At 41.7% G+C, this 15,827-nt stretch overlaps 1 protein-coding gene across 1 annotated transcript in view; it reads right to left on the reverse strand.

The window, feature by feature from the left end:
- Window positions 1-6,925: 6,925 nt before the first annotated feature.
- Window positions 6,926-15,827, reverse strand: part of LOC138491650 (vitamin K-dependent protein S-like) — a 313,966-nt gene continuing 305,064 nt past the window's right edge. Inside the window, exon 8 of the mRNA XM_069618286.1 lies at window positions 6,926-7,873. Within this exon, the coding sequence (XP_069474387.1) occupies window positions 7,728-7,873 (146 nt within the window). The 3' untranslated portion in view covers window positions 6,926-7,727. The remainder of the gene's footprint in view (window positions 7,874-15,827) is intronic.

The raw sequence follows: 15,827 nt of genomic DNA on the forward strand, positions 1-15,827 counted from the left end.
CAGCATTGAGAGGTTTACACTGGCTACCAGTCAAAAAATGGATTTACTGCAAACCCCTTTGCACAGCAGGCAGAGCAATACATGACCAAGGAGTGGAATTCTCACGGGAGAAAATCTTCATCTACAGACCAAAACGAACACTCAGATCCAGCAATGGCATATGCCTCGAACCTAAGCAATACTCGAAATTGAAATATAGTGGATCTGCGCTCTCTTGCATCTGAGCAAAACTTTGGAATTCACTCTCCAAGGAACTACGAATAGCAGAAGAATACCTAAAATTTTGAAAACGACTAAAAACCTGCCTCTTTAAATACCCACCCAAACAGGTAGCACTACTGAGAAAAACACCCGAACGTGAAATTAGGAAAGGCACAACAAACCATTGTAACACTAAATCGAACCAAAGAGAACTGGACTGGCCTAACGAAAAGGAACCATAATATTGACAAACCAAAAAATAAGGAATTCAGCCTAATCGTAACAATGCAACTTACAAGAATCCACAGACATCCCTCACCACTTACCCTACTAAAAACGTTAAACTTTCCTACAAACTCACTGCTCAACTGCCAAATACAACACACAGATACAGCTACCACAGCACAAACTGGAAATCACACGACAAATGGCACACTCCCCCCGTAATCCCAACACACTAAATCTCCAGCACTACGGCACAGACGCACAAAACAATCCCATATAGATAGACACACCAAAACAGCACCTAACGCACACCACCTATAAACAAACCCAGCACACTGACAGTTTATTCTGAACTGAAGCTACCAACATGCTGCAAAAAGCTCTTTTGCGCTATCCCCTCTCTGTCCCACTAACTATTCCCCACAACCCTCCTTCCTTTTCAGATCCTGCTGAGCGTCTGGAAACCATGAAAATGTCAGCAGTGTGCAGTATAAACCTCAATAACATAACACTTTTTATTTTTCCTTTTGTTCACTTATCTCTTTGAGGAGGAGAATACTGTGTGTGGTGGGCAGTCTTCTATACAGAATGTGTAACTACACCCAAGGAGAACATGTATGGTGGTAGTGTTTGCTTTGTGCACATCCATGGATAGGGTTCATGTATTGTTGAAAGCGACCATGTCACAGGTGAATGATATTGCTCTCTCTCTATCAGCCTACTATAATGCATATCAAAATGCCTTTTCCCTGTGTCAGTAGTGTACCTTTTTCACTACTCTGATATTTTCTTGTTCCAAAGGAATCTAACTTTATGTAGACTCTTTCGTCAGCACCATATGTCACAACTGAAAGAGAATATGTATAGCTAGAGTGTTGGTTTTCTGTTTTTAATGTTGCTGTAAATTGATGGCTTGAATTTGACATCATGGTTGTCGGTGTATGCCAATTGTAATGTATTGAGTCATGCCCTGTACCTGAGTGTTTATTCTTCCTATGTATTAAATTGTAGGTTCATTCCTTTTACAGCAGGATATGAACGTGATCCTGAGTGTTGATTCAGGACAATACAACCCAACGGAAGCAGCACAGGTGGTAAATGCTTGTCAAATTTATTTGCATTTTTAAACCTTTTTGTTTACAATAATTTTAAATGTGTATGAATTGTTAATTCACTGTTGATTGAGAAAAAAATAAAAAATACAAGAGGAAAAATGTTGCACAAAATGAAATTTAAAAGTATCATATATACGTTGACAACGTGCACTGCTTGTCTAATTTTCATTATTGTCATCCTATTGTAGCATGAGACTGACCTTGGCACAGGATCTGTTACTTTTAGCCAGCACATTTTTGTATAATGCCTTGTAAGATGTGCTCTGAATCAAGACTTAGCATTGCTATATTTTGGATATTTACACACAACCCTCACCCACCATGCTACACATTTTAACCCTTGAAATAGAAGCCTAAGAAAAAGAAGAACTGGAAAACTCAAATCACACAACACAGAAGAGGTGTGGGCGTCAAACGATGGTGACTCAGGAAGAACTCTTATTGCAAATTCCTGAACATAGACACAATGTACTGATGATGGATGCCTGTGCGCAATGGCTGGAAATTGAATTGAATACCACAGCAGAGCCGTGAAAGTAATGAAGGGTCATTGCTACTCCACAACATGTCCTCCTCACCTTCCACTATCAATAAAAGAGCCAACGACATTCTGTGTGGATTAAATTATGCAATCAACACCACTGACTGTGTACAAGATTCTGAGGTCGTTTTCACTGTTTCACCGATTGACACGCAGTCACCCGATTTATACCTGATGAAACCACATAAGCAACCTCATAATTAACCGATAAAGACAAAGCCTTTGATTGAGGAAGAGAATCAGAGGAAAAAGTGTCCGGAGTCTGGGTCTCCTCCTCAAGTAGCCCTTGTAAAGATAATATTGCTAAACAGGGGATTCAGAGGTTTTCCACAACATGTGTCTCAAATACAGGCCTAGATTTCTGAGCATGTCAGCATAGATGGTATAGAGGCTTGTACACGGCTAGCTGTGCTTGTTCAGAATAGGATTGTTGGTAGGCAACAGGCTAGAACTGCTGGTGTTGTAGGAAAATTGTGTTACGAGTGGCGCTTCACAAAAAGCAATGAAGACTGGGTCACCAAGCCTGTCTTCGAACAAATGGAATTTGAGTTCATGTGAGATCACACTGACAGCCTTGGCAATGAAAACACACTGTCTAAGAACAGGGGTTCTTCCACGAGCAGACTCTATACCCAAGAACAGTACTCCCCTGTAATGCCCTCCTAAATCTGTCATTGCAGCAAAACTAACCAGCAGATATAATATGGTGATATGGTCCGTGGAATTGTTTTTATGTTGCAACAATGTACTGTTTAAAAAATGCATTGGCATTTCAATGAAATGTATATAATAAATGGTGTCTTTTATCTATAATCAAGAACTGTGTTCTCTTCAGATATAATGGTCTTTTAATGTAAGTATAATGTAAGTATAAGGATATGTTATTTATTAGAAAGTAATGAATTTTAAGTGATTATTGATAGCTGGTTTGAAAGGTGGAGGACCAATAATGGTTGATTAATAAACTGTCAGGTATCACCTTTGTCTCGTGTTGATTGTCCATTATAACTAGTAATGTTTCATGTATGTGAATTCTAGAGTTTCAAGTCCTGCACTGTATTTTTTGTGTTTTAAAAAATGTGTATCAGCACTTTGCATGGCAGCATCAATGAAAGTGTCACTAGTATCACTAGCATTTGGGGAGATCTGTAACCCACCTTGTCAAGAGTCAAGAAACTATAAAGAGACGCAGTTATTGTTCAAGTCTCCTCAAATAGGATACTGCTGTGTAGAATTCTTGGAACAAACATTAACACTGAACACAATTATAGTAGGAGTTGTTATCCTTGCAGGCGAGTATATCAGGAAAGGTACCAATAGTCGTTATATTATCCTGGCAACAGTGTTTTCTTTGAAGAAGTACGATGTGCTAATGATTACTTGGCCTTTTGAAGAGAATAATTGCTTTTGATTCATGAACTTGTGGTTTGAGGGAGAAACCTTTACATTGAAAAGCAGAAGACTGGAAAACAAGTTGTTTTGATTTTGACCAATCATTTGTGGGAGAGACATTTTCTTTGCCAAGTGGAAGAATACGTTGAATGGAAAAGAATGTTTGTGCTACGTTGAACAGAACTTTGCTAGTGAACGAAACTTTATTGAATCTAAACTTTACACAAGGTATTCCTGAATTGATTTAGGGGAAGGGAGTCCAGCCCTGTCAAAAAGGAGTACTTTTGTACAATCTTTTAGTTTAAATTTTTATATTATTTTATGGAACTGAAAATTGCCAAACATCCTTGTATACATTTGTTGTGTTCATTAGTGTGAGGGTCAGATACTTTATGGACACTATGTCATTTTTCTTTGGTTTTAGTTTGCCCGGCAGGGCCATCTTTGATAGGTTAGGGAAAGATAGGTGTTTATCTAACCCCTTTTATGTAATAAAAATGACAGCATTTGAGAAAACTACACCTTTGTATCCCTCTCGCATTTCTGACCCCTCACAAGAGTCACAGGGTTTAGGATAGTACCAACAAAGACAACATAAATATGAGTTATATTCAGGGAATATAATACCTACCCAAAAAGAAATTGGAGTTGGGAGTATAAAGTTGGTGGTTGGGGCAGGAGTTAAGTAGGGGGGAGGTCCATTTATCAATGATTGGTCATGGATTCCCATGACCAATGTTCCCCCTTTTGTGTGTCTATCCATGCAGTGTGAAAAGCATTGGGCGTGACATTCAGAAAGAAGGCAAGTTGTAAACAGCACCATACACCCGAGAGGCAGTTCATAGCACAGTGGAGAATGTAACATGACAGTGATCTTAATGTAATCACAAGTGCATGTGACCTTTGTGGTAAGGATTACTGTGTTCCTTTTTTCACCTGGTAGTGCACTGTCTGTATGTCCAGATACTGTGAAAGTCCCCTTAGGAAATTGCAGATTTTTGTCAAAGAGCATTTCTACATGAAAACAGTAATATGATGTCTTTGTGGCTGGTAGCACAACCTGGAAGAAGCAAAATAACACATCAGTTTGCAGACTGAAAGTACTCATGATGGACCTCAAGCTGAGAGAAAACAGATACGCCTCAGTGGAGAAACACACACGTTGTGCAGTATGAAGGAAGAAGCCGTGGGCAGTACCAGAGTTACCTAAACACTTCCAAACAAGGGGAATCAAGAGTGTTGTTTTATTTAGCATGGTGGGTGTGCATTTATAGTTGGGCATGAGTAGAGGTTGGTTTTGTGCCATACATTTGCAGTATAGCACAACACTTACGATTGCAACAAATCCTGTTTGAGGCAGTTTCATTGACTCACTCTGGACTTTTTTTTAGCGACTTTGTTACACGTTCAATTCAGGACATTCCCCTGAGGCAATACAAGTACTCTTTGTTCCTTGGTCTTTAAGTGCATGATTGTTTTATCGCGTGTTTTAGAGATCAAAGGTCCTGTTAGTAACTGAGATTTTTTCTCTCTGCAGAAAGTGCCCCATAGGTGGATCAAGGATCCTGCGTCCAAGTCATCATTGCATTCCCAGTAGTCTAGTGAGAGACATACATCCTCGTTAAGAGTTTGGTGGTATTTTCGTGGTAATACCAGAAATACCACCAAACTGTATTACCGTTACCGCCACTTGGTCTGGCGGTATTTCCATCAGCGGTTTTCCCACAGGCGGCAAAACCACAAATTTGGCCGTTTTGAGGCAATAAGGTGGAGGAATTACCTCCAGCATTCTGCTGGCAGTGTTTTCTCTGTCTTACCTCCAAACCTATAGTTCGGCAGTGTGGTAATGTGGTGGTATTAACAGCGTTTTTGCCACACCGCCGCACTCGTAATGAGGCCCATCATATGGTTTGTTAAAAATTCTGTGAGTGTAAAATGTGCATAGGTCAAATAAATGTAGGGTCTCAATTTGGGTACTTTTCAAAAGTTGTTCAAGAGAATGTTAAAATAGTTTTCCTGATTCACAAAGGAATCATTTTGCGGCCTAAAGGCGGGGCTGCCACACTTTGTCCATGTGCCCACATACACATTCTGTGCACATGACGATTCACAAAGAATGGCGTGCTACGAGGGCGCACATTGTGACTAATGCATCCAAATGCATCATTTTTCACTTAAAAGGAAAACAAAAGCCACGAGCATATCCTTGGCAGGGAACTTCCCATGGGAAAATGAAAGATAAACTACACTTTAATATTTTTCTCTGAAAGCGTTGGCAAACAGTGGTGGAAGTGAAAACCCTTCAGAGAAAAATATTAAAAAGCAGTTTTATTAGTCCTTGCAGATTTGGGCCGGCCCCCAAATCTAAAATACGCAGGTTGCATAACCAGGGCTGGACTGGCCCATAGGGAACTCTGGAGATTTCCCGGTAGGCCTCTGCACCCTGGTCCTCTTTTGTGTGGTATTTCCAAATGTTCCCATAGGTAAAGGGTTGGGCTTGCTGAAAATATGTAATATGGGACCACTTTGAACATTATTTGCAAGGCCTCTTTTGGTTCCCAGTGCATCCCTGGTTGCAACAGGTGCAAAGTGCGACCATACAAAAAAGCAGCAAACGCGTTGCTCCTATTATTGTGAATCAGCGTGTCCTAAGCTGTATTTGAAGTTGCCTTTTGTGACCATTTCCAAAGTTCCAGACACACCCATTGTGTGTATCCAAGTGGAGAGGTAATGGCGGTACGTGCCCCTCTTGCCTGTTCAGCCACAGGTGCCCAGATTGCACCCAGGCAATGCAATGTGTGTACCCCCAAGTGCGGGCTGCTGTACAGAAAGATGTCTTGTGTGGATTGGGCGCAATTTGTGCACATGCAAAGTACACTTCTTTTGTGCGCTCCATTGCTTTGTCAATTGGGCAGATCATTTTTAATTGATAGGATATATCATACAATTCAAATGATCATTTTATAACTATGACTCTTAAAATTGTGTATGCAATTGGGAGGGTATCTGGTTTTAGCATCGAATTCCAAACCGTTGAATGCCATACCATAGAAAAAAATGCATCGAAAAAAAGCACGGAATGCATTTTTTAAATGGTAAAGGGTTTAGTTTAATTTTAATGGGTTTCAAAGGTTAAAAAAGGGAGTTTGGGGGCAACCCACACCCATTAAAAAAAAATGCATTTGATGCTTTTTTCCCGATGCATTTCTTTCTATGGTAGGGAATTCGACGGTTTGGTATTCGATGCAATGACTAGGAACACATTGGGAAAGTCTAAAAGAATGACATCATTAATTTGTTCTACATGACTATGTCTAATGACTATGACAGATGCATGCACTAAATAAATGCAATATAATAACAGCACACCGCCAATTCTTTCCCTCTCACAACCTGCAAAAAAAAGTGTGTGAATGTTTTAGGTCAGGTTCAAAAAAAGAAATCACAAATGTTTGAGTTTTATGACTTTTTATTGGACTAACTGGAAAAGTGGCCATGCAATGAAATAATGCATGAGCTTTTGAAGTCACACACATCGTCAACAGACGGTAAAAAGCAAAAAAGTGATTGGTTATCTAACAGGTGTAAGTCTACACTGCAGAACCATTAGCTTACAGATAGGCGAGTTAGAAATAGTGCACACTTGGATTTACATGATTAAAGCAGTTCAGTCTTGCGTGCGTTTCCAAACATGGGAAAAATTCTTTCCAAAAAGGGGGCCTAATGAATTTGAAAATATGTTCATGTCAGTTCATGGCAAAAGCGTCTTTGAGTGTAGGGGTTAAAAAGGCAGAGAAAGCAAGTTTGATAGTGTGTGAATTTCACGGGTCAGCTTGCATTGTTGAAAACCTCTGAACTGAAAAGGAACATTTTCAAAGCCTGGCTGTTTATTCTGCATCTTGCCTAATGGGTTGCGCTTTAAAGTTCAAAGGTCACCTCTGCCTTCTTAGGCAACTGTTTAGTAAATATTTTGAAATAGTGTGTGTTTTTGTCAGAGGAAAGTAATCAAAATCACACAATTTAGAATGCTGCGCTGAAAGAGTACACTACATGTATATGGCCTTTATTCTACTGGCCGCATTACACTTTAAACTACATTGCATATTAAAAGAGGAGGGTGTCTGTAGCGCAGATAACATGTTCTCGAGCTGTACAGCTACGCATTACACAGAAGAAGCTCAGCCAAACTGCTTTCTTTCAAGACTGTTGAAAGCCAAGAATGGTCTCGTTTGTAGGGTCTGTTTCTAGATAGCCTAGGGGTCTGCGTCTCCTAGGGCCTTCGGGCAACTATAAGCTCGGATGTGCCGGTGCTTATTCTTTGCCTTGTCGAGTTCAACTGGGTTCCCTTGTAAAAGCATTTTCAGGCATCCAGCAAAAAAAGACTCTTCAGCAGTAGAACCTGCAAGATGGGAACAAAAAAAAAGATACATAATTTATTTATTTATTTGCATTTATATGGCGCGCACACAGCCCAAGGGCATCGAGGCGCTGTTACAAGATAACGTCTTAGTTACAGTACATAAAGATGGGAAACTGGGTTACACTAGCCCACACATGACATGGCTTAGTTAAATTACTTAGGTAGGTGGCTGAGTTACAGTAGCCCCTAACTGAGTTTAGCTAAAGTTGTTGGTAAGTGTATGCTTTGAATTCTAGAAACAACTGTGTCTGACCTCAGAGATTTCATAAGCCACTCTCAAAACACTGAAACGATGATCAGGTGCACCAGATTTCTTTATCGATTGGTCATTTACATCACACCTATTGCCGGACTCTTAAACGCGAACCTGTGATTGAACCCATGTTGCACGGCTTGGTCTTGTTCCCAAGGCAAGTCCAGTGCTCCTGCGCTATTCTCCCAGCCTGTTTCAGTGATGACATGTTTCAGTGGTTACCCTTCTTCAGGGACAGAAGGGAACGTGCTAAAGCTACACATGGTCAAGAAGGAAGCATGATCCAAGTAAGTACCTGAAGACTTCACATGTTGTGCAATGCTATTTGTTTGACACACACAATAATTGATCTCTACAATTGTGTACAAATAAAAACCCCAATTTAAAGGACTGTAGAAAATGTTCAATGTGAGTGGCCCCTAAATATGTTTAAGGGAATCTACCCCAGAAAAGGTATTATGATTGTACTGACGAACGTTCTCTGACTTGTTGTTATGTGGTACCAGTTCCTCAAATAATCACATAAATAACATTATTATCAAATTTGAGAACATCAGCACACAAGAGGAACTTAAACAATTAACAAAATTAGAATAGAGCTAGAAACAACAAAAAAAGAAGGGAAATGGGTGCTATAAGGATAGTGCAGTGCCATGCCTAGTGACGCTGAGTGGAACAGAACATTCTTTTTAAATGGATGCTATGTCCTTCTTGGATCAACATGCCTGTGTCGACCATAAAAGAACCATTTGCAGGAGGGCTTTCTTCAGGATGCTAATCCTCAACATTAGAGGTCAAGTTTCAAACATTCAGCGATTCAAACATGTGGAGTGGAGTAGAAGGAGAGAAGGCCAGAGAGACAGCGAAGAGGTGGTGATGGCTGCAGAGAGGATTAGTAAGAATGAAAATGAGATGGCACCAAGGATAGAAGGAGATGGAAAGGGGTAAAGAGGAACAATAGGGAGGAGGTGCAGAGAACATCAAAGATAGAAGGAGGAGTAGGAGGCACACACGGGCAGCAAGTCGGAGGCTTTTAAGCACGATAACCCGATTGCCCAAAGAGATCTGGGAAAAGATCTTCGAGTATGATGCCTGCCACACGTTCAGGCAACACTAGGCACTAGGGTGGTGGTGCCAAGCTTTCCAGGATGAGAAGCAGATGAAAACTACCTTGACAAGAAAGCACATTGTGCCAAGAAATAAGTATAGGGCACTTAAAACCCTAAAAACTAAGGGATTTTTCCCACCGAGAAAGCAGACTCTCAGCGAGGGAGAATAGGATTGACAAAGACCCCGACGAGAAGCTTAAGTTCTTTATGTTCTGTTGATTTCACACAAAGTAAACTCAGATAAACCTAATCCTTTATTTATTTATTTATTTCTGCGACACCTATAAAAGGACCAGTCCATTTCTCCATGTAGGCGTTGTCAGGCTGTAATAGCAAGAGTATGCAAGGAAAGCTCATATATTGTGTCTTCGATGCATTCTTTGTGGCACTTGAAGGAGTTTGGTTATCTTTTTTGCCAGTTTTTTAAAGATTGTAATACTTATTGATCCCTGTTCGTCCCCTTTGGTCTGTTATGTGTTTATTGGGGGCCTTCGCCATCTTACATTTTCACCCTTACATTTTCCTATGCAAAACACACACAAAAGGTTATCCCTCCTCTTTTGCGTTTCCCCCAAAAAACTTTAATAAGCAGAAAACAAAGCCCTTTTGCCTTTTGTATTTCAAATCCTATTTGGCTTTGGGTTTGTCCTACTAGGCTTTGTGGGATATAATCCATGCGTTTCCCTTACCTTGCATTTAACACCAACAAAATGAAAACAATAAAAAACAGATACATTTTCTATTTCTGCTTGTTTGTGAAATCTCCAAAAACCAAATCTTTGTATGAACTTGTGAATCCTTCCTCAGTTTAGTCACCTTCCTTTGTGTGTCAGAAGAAGTTTGTCCTAGTCAGTTTCTTGTCTTTGTTGTTTTTGTCTAGTTTTAGTTCTTTCTTAGATAGGTACAGACATGTTGAAGTGGGGTAGGAGAGGAGAGGCGGAGCAGGATGTGGATTTGCAGTGCCAGCTCTTTGAAAAGTAGAGTTCTGCTTTTGGAGAAGGTGCAGGTGGCACAGTTACATCATGATTTGCTGGCGGTGAGAGCAATTGGGCAATTGCTCAGGAAGATGAGAGCAAGCAGTACTGACAATGGGGGGAAAATGCCACTGCAAGAGGGAGAGAATATGGTGGAGCAGGATGCAAGCCTGACAGAGGAGGGGTTGCCACTGCCAAAGCAGGTGATCCAGAGGTGGCGGATATGTCTGGGGCAGACTAACAGGAAATAATTGACTTAATGTAGGAGGTGGGTATTGTACATGCCAATACAGTAGTCTTGTTGCAGGACATGCCTTGAACAAATTTGAAGTTGGGGAGCATATGGTGCTAGCGTACAGCCCCGGAGAGGATGCAGCAGAGATATTGGGCTTCACATGCCAGGAGAGGGTGAATGGGTTGGTGCTGGAGGCGATGGAAGAGCAACAGGTAGAGGAGACATAGGTGGTCCCCCAGCAGAAACTCAGTAAGAGGAAGAGGCCTCTGCACCTGTGCCTGCTCTTACAGAGGGGATAAGGTAATCACAGGTGTCCCTCATCATGTCCCTGGGCCATTTTAGCTGTGGAAGGGAAAGACTGTGAGGGAGTGGAAAGGCACAGTCATATGCAAGACATCAGTGAAGCAGGCTACACCAAAGGAGGGTTGCTCCTTGTGGATCATGGCAGTGCACAGGCACATTCAGTTGAAGCATAAAGTGGCCAGATCTAGTACATGCATCTCAACTTCCAGTGACACCTCTTGGGCAGCACCCTCCAGTGATACAGACATCAATAAGGGGGCGTTCTCACAGGAGGACACACATGCTCGGCTTTGTTCCAGGACACACCAGAGGCGGCGGCAGCAGCACTCACTCGTCCACCCTCTCAGCCTGCCCAAGTACCACGGCCCTTCCTGCGTATTGTGCCAGGGGCACCATCCGCCAGCAGCAGCCACACTTGCGTTATTCAGTCTTCCGTCATGGATGTGACATGAAAATGACATGGAGATTACAATATGTATTTGACATGGTGAAGGTGCATGGAAAATGCATCAAACCTCCAGTGAAGCAGAAGACACACATGCAACACTTTGAATAGGATGCGAGGTGACATTACACAAGAGAGAATGTAATTCGTCTGCTTGTACCTCGCATCTGGGGAGTTAATCAAATTTGCCATCTTGTTTTCACTGATGGCCTGGGGCTGATTGTGTGTTGTTCAGAGAAACTGGTTAGATGGTGGTAATTTTGCAATGGTTGCAAAGAGCATGATAATGCACCGCAGCAAGTTATTGGAGTGGATACTGGCTCATTTTAGCTTGTCATGCTCCCATGCAGCACGGACTGGGGTGGCCAAAACATGTTCACTTTTTGCTGTTCTCATATCACAGAGGGAAGAAAGAAATGCTAGAGGCACTGCCTGGTGACCGGTTGGAAGGTGACACTCTGTTCCTTACTGGAGTTGTAGAGTAGCAGGAGAAGGATTGAAGAGCAGAACAGTAGTCGCAGGAAGGCCTATAGATCCATAGCTAATCAGTGCATTCCACTGTGGTCATTTGCGCGAGCTGTAGCACACCAGCGGCAACATTTCCTAGGGTGACTAGGGGTCTGATGGCGACTGTATTCTGCTGAGGGGTTCTAATAGTGGTCTTCTGGTTCATGCCAGTCCAGAGCATGGTATTGCATCAAAGGGCACTGCAAAGATGAGGTAGGCAACGTGGGTCCCAATCTTTTCCTGCACACAGTTTTACTGCACAGACTGCAGGTGTCAAGATGATATCACTCTTTGTCCTTTAGTATGAGGAACATCCACATTTTGGACTTTGTCGTTGCAGCAGGAACACATGCTCTTCTACGCTCTTTGACTGCAAATGAGTTGGTGGTGGTGTTGGCGCATTCTGTTGTTTTGCACTTTCAGATGTGACAGGCTGTGACTGAGTTTACCTGTACAAAGGTGGAAGAGTCGCTTTGTCCTTCCCTTCTATCACGGTTAGTGTAGCATTGTGCTCTTCCTCTGTATAACTGGCTTCAAAAATCATGCGTCGCAACCTGGACTTAGATAAATCACCAAATTTGTCTTGGTTGTCATCATCATCCTTGTTGACATCAGGCGTGTTATCGATGGATATAGGTGGTGAAGGAGGCTAGGGACATCCCAGACCCTGCAGCTCAGCACTTGTTTCGCTCAGTGGCTTGTGAGTAGAAACAATCTATAGATCCTCTCCCACCTATGGTGCAGAGATGTGGGAGGAGCCTCCTATGTAAGCTTCCCTCTCCTCCTGACACTTTTCTGTGCTCCAAAAATGTTGCCACCCAAAATGTTTACTTAATTTTATTAACCATGCAATGTTGCCATGTTGGATGGAGTCACTGAACATACTTGCGAAGCCCAAAGAAGAATGAGAACACCTTTGTAAACAAAAGGTTTAGGTTGCTTGGAAAGAAAAGTATAAGTAGACCTTTCTCTGGCCACAAAAGGCACAACAATCAGCTGCAGCCACGGTCTGGCCTAAACAGAATTTTGATATTTGCAACATGCAAGCAACACTATTTGGTCAGTCCAATAAAATATTTGCAGCCACTGAATGTAATATTGCGCCTGCCCCTCCAAACAATTTTTTGAAGTTCTCCTTCCACCTTCAGGCACGTTTATCCCAGGCAATGTACTGGCATCCTGTTCTTCTTAGTACTAAAATGACAGTCAATTACAACCACTGAATTGATCCATCCCCTGCCTAACCAGAATTATAAGACCTGTTCTCTGCAGCTTGCAGTTTCTATGGCCATCAAAAGATGACACACACGTACTGTGACTGAACAGAATTTCCCTGTGAAAACCAATAATAATAATACTTTTTCAGTGCAACTAGTAATATCTCAGGCAATAAAACGATGGCTTGCTCAGTTATAGACACTGAATGCACTCTTGCGCCTACTTTATCTTTAAAGTATGTGCAGCTTAGCAAGCACCAAGTATTTGGCCTGGCCATTAAAGGGTGGTACACATAGTTAACAACAACAACACTGCATGTAATCTCTGGTCTACCTCCAAACAATCCTTTGACGTTCTTCTCCTCACAGCGACATGAACATCTGGATGCGGTTATGTCATGTGTATCAGGCCAGGGGGTCAACAGATGGCTCAAGACCGAATACGTTCCAAACACAATTTCTTTTTCGGTTCACAGAACAGAGGGTTGCATCAAGGGTAAAGGTTGAACCAATACACAGCGATATATCCTTAGAAGGGTGTGAGGTTCAATAAGGGCAAAACAGAGGAGAGGAAATGTTCAAAGAACCCCCCCCTGCCCCAATCTGCAGAAGTAATATGATCCTATTTTCAAAAGCTTTGGCCTGGAAATGTTTGTGGTCTGGATTAGGTCACCCTGAAGGAATCATACAAATTCACTCACAGTTGTTTTAGTTTCTCATGGCCCAAGGCCCCTCTGCATTAGTTTCTGGTAATGTTGGCCCTCCTATGCTTTGGTTGCTTGACCCTGATGATTGTTGATTTCTTTCTGGTTCCCTTCATTATCAATAAGACCCCCAGCCCTGGGTCCGGTGCCGAATTTGAAACCAGTTGCCTGCTTTGGTCAGACAAGATCCCACCACAGGCGTAGGTATCTCTAGAGATAGCTTCTCTACAGCTGTCTTATATAGAGCTGGCACGACGTTCATTCATCCGCGGTTTGTTTTTTCACTGCACTTTTTACCAAACATTTCTTGGCCAAAACATTTTGAAAAAAATGGGTGGGCGGGATTCACGGGAGGGCACATAAGGGGTGGTGGGGTGGTGTATAGGGATAAATATTAGGGGAGAGGGGATTGGGGGTCCTCCCCAAATAAAATTAAAATGTGATGGCTTTTTTCAGCAAAAAACTTCTCACCTCTAGAGCTCATTTGTCACACTTTGTGTGGCAAAGTTGGGTGGGAATCAATGAGAGGCACACACAAAACTGCAGTTTGAACAGGTGTCGCTATAGTGGGGTAACAAACACTCAGTCAACTAAAAGTCAAACAAAACAGCTGGATGACTTCTCAGTGAGTTCCAAAAAGAATTTATGAAATAGGACTACATGTTCAACGAAAACAGTTTTTCAATCGCGGTCCCATCCTGGAAGCAACTGCCAGTTCCTTCGTCACTCACAATCTGTAAGTCTAAATGGCACTGTCCTTTTTTCTAGGTTCTGGGTTCATCTGATGCTTCTCATCTCGGTCCTCTGACCAGGGTCAGAGGCTGCTGCACTCCAAGTCTTAGAACCAGCAAGATGGAGGATGAGAGCTGCCAAGCCAAAGCCATACTGCAGCAACTATGGGCTTGGCCACTTGGGTAGGTCAGCATTCTGGGGGGTTCTCACTCCTGCTCCTGACCTGGGGGACTGGGTTCTCTTTGGCTCTTCCCGGTCTTCCTCCTCAATGATTCGCACCACTGTTGTACCTCAGGGGGATCTTCCCTGCTTCTTTGATTCCTCTCTCTTGAGTATATTACTCTCTTAACCTTTGTAACATCTTCTTGATGCCGCCGCACACATGCTTGTACCTCCTATCCTCACCACGTCCCTTGTCCAAGGGTAAAACGTTCTCTTACAATAAAATCAGAGGGATCTGGGATTATAACTAAAAAGGCCATATGTGTGCCCCACCGAAAAGCATTCAGGCACATTTACATTTAACTTTGTAATTATTGTATTCACTTAACTGATATATATTGGTGTACACTTTAACACTTTAAACTGATTACATTAGCTCAATCACTAGACAATAGTGCATCACAACACAGAAATATATTTCCCCCAAATCTATTTTCCAAAGGTTTTTATTACAATTACTTTAGATTAAATATACCTCACTATCTAAAAACATACAGTAAACATGACACTAGTTATTGTAAGTTGCATTACCATAAATACATACAAACTATCAGTGATGTCACATTTTAGTTATAGTTATATATATATATATATATATATATATATATATATATATATATATATATATATATATTGAATTAGTCATTCGATTTTTTAAAAAGAACATCTGTTAATCCTAGTTAGCCCTATGGAGTTCAACAACAAATCATTTTGAAAACAAATCAAGTTATACATTTTATACCCATTTACAGAAAGGTATTAAATTGATCAAGTTTAAGAAAAAAGTTAACAAATCCTTTAATCCCAATTAAATATATAATGTAAATTTAAAAATTAAGAGCAATATATAATCTATTGTAATGCGTTTGTCAGGAAACGTAAGGGGATCAGGTATTCGGTTATGTCCGGAGCCCGGTGTCAGGTAATAAGGCTTGTTCCACCCTCTGTTACCACACAAAGCTGTCATGCACGTCATGGAGTTAGGGCATTTTCCTACATCGATCGTACCCGTAATCATCAGGTACGCTGCCAGTCTTTCCAAAAGTGCTGGGGATTGCCCTGGCAACACGGATGCTCTGCGTTACTGGGATCACGTGTCTTCTCATGTTGAGCCCCGTTTTGCGGGTCACATGACCAGCGATGGTTGTACTAATGCCCCGTTCAAACTTGGCGATTCGCTTCTGAATTTGTATTCTACAGCCAGTGCTTTTTGTGACTTGTCGAACCTGGGA

Source organism: Ambystoma mexicanum, chromosome 10, assembly GCF_040938575.1.
Source record: "Ambystoma mexicanum isolate Mex_15411 chromosome 10, UKY_AmexF1_1, whole genome shotgun sequence".
Lineage (NCBI taxonomy): Eukaryota > Metazoa > Chordata > Amphibia > Caudata > Ambystomatidae > Ambystoma > Ambystoma mexicanum.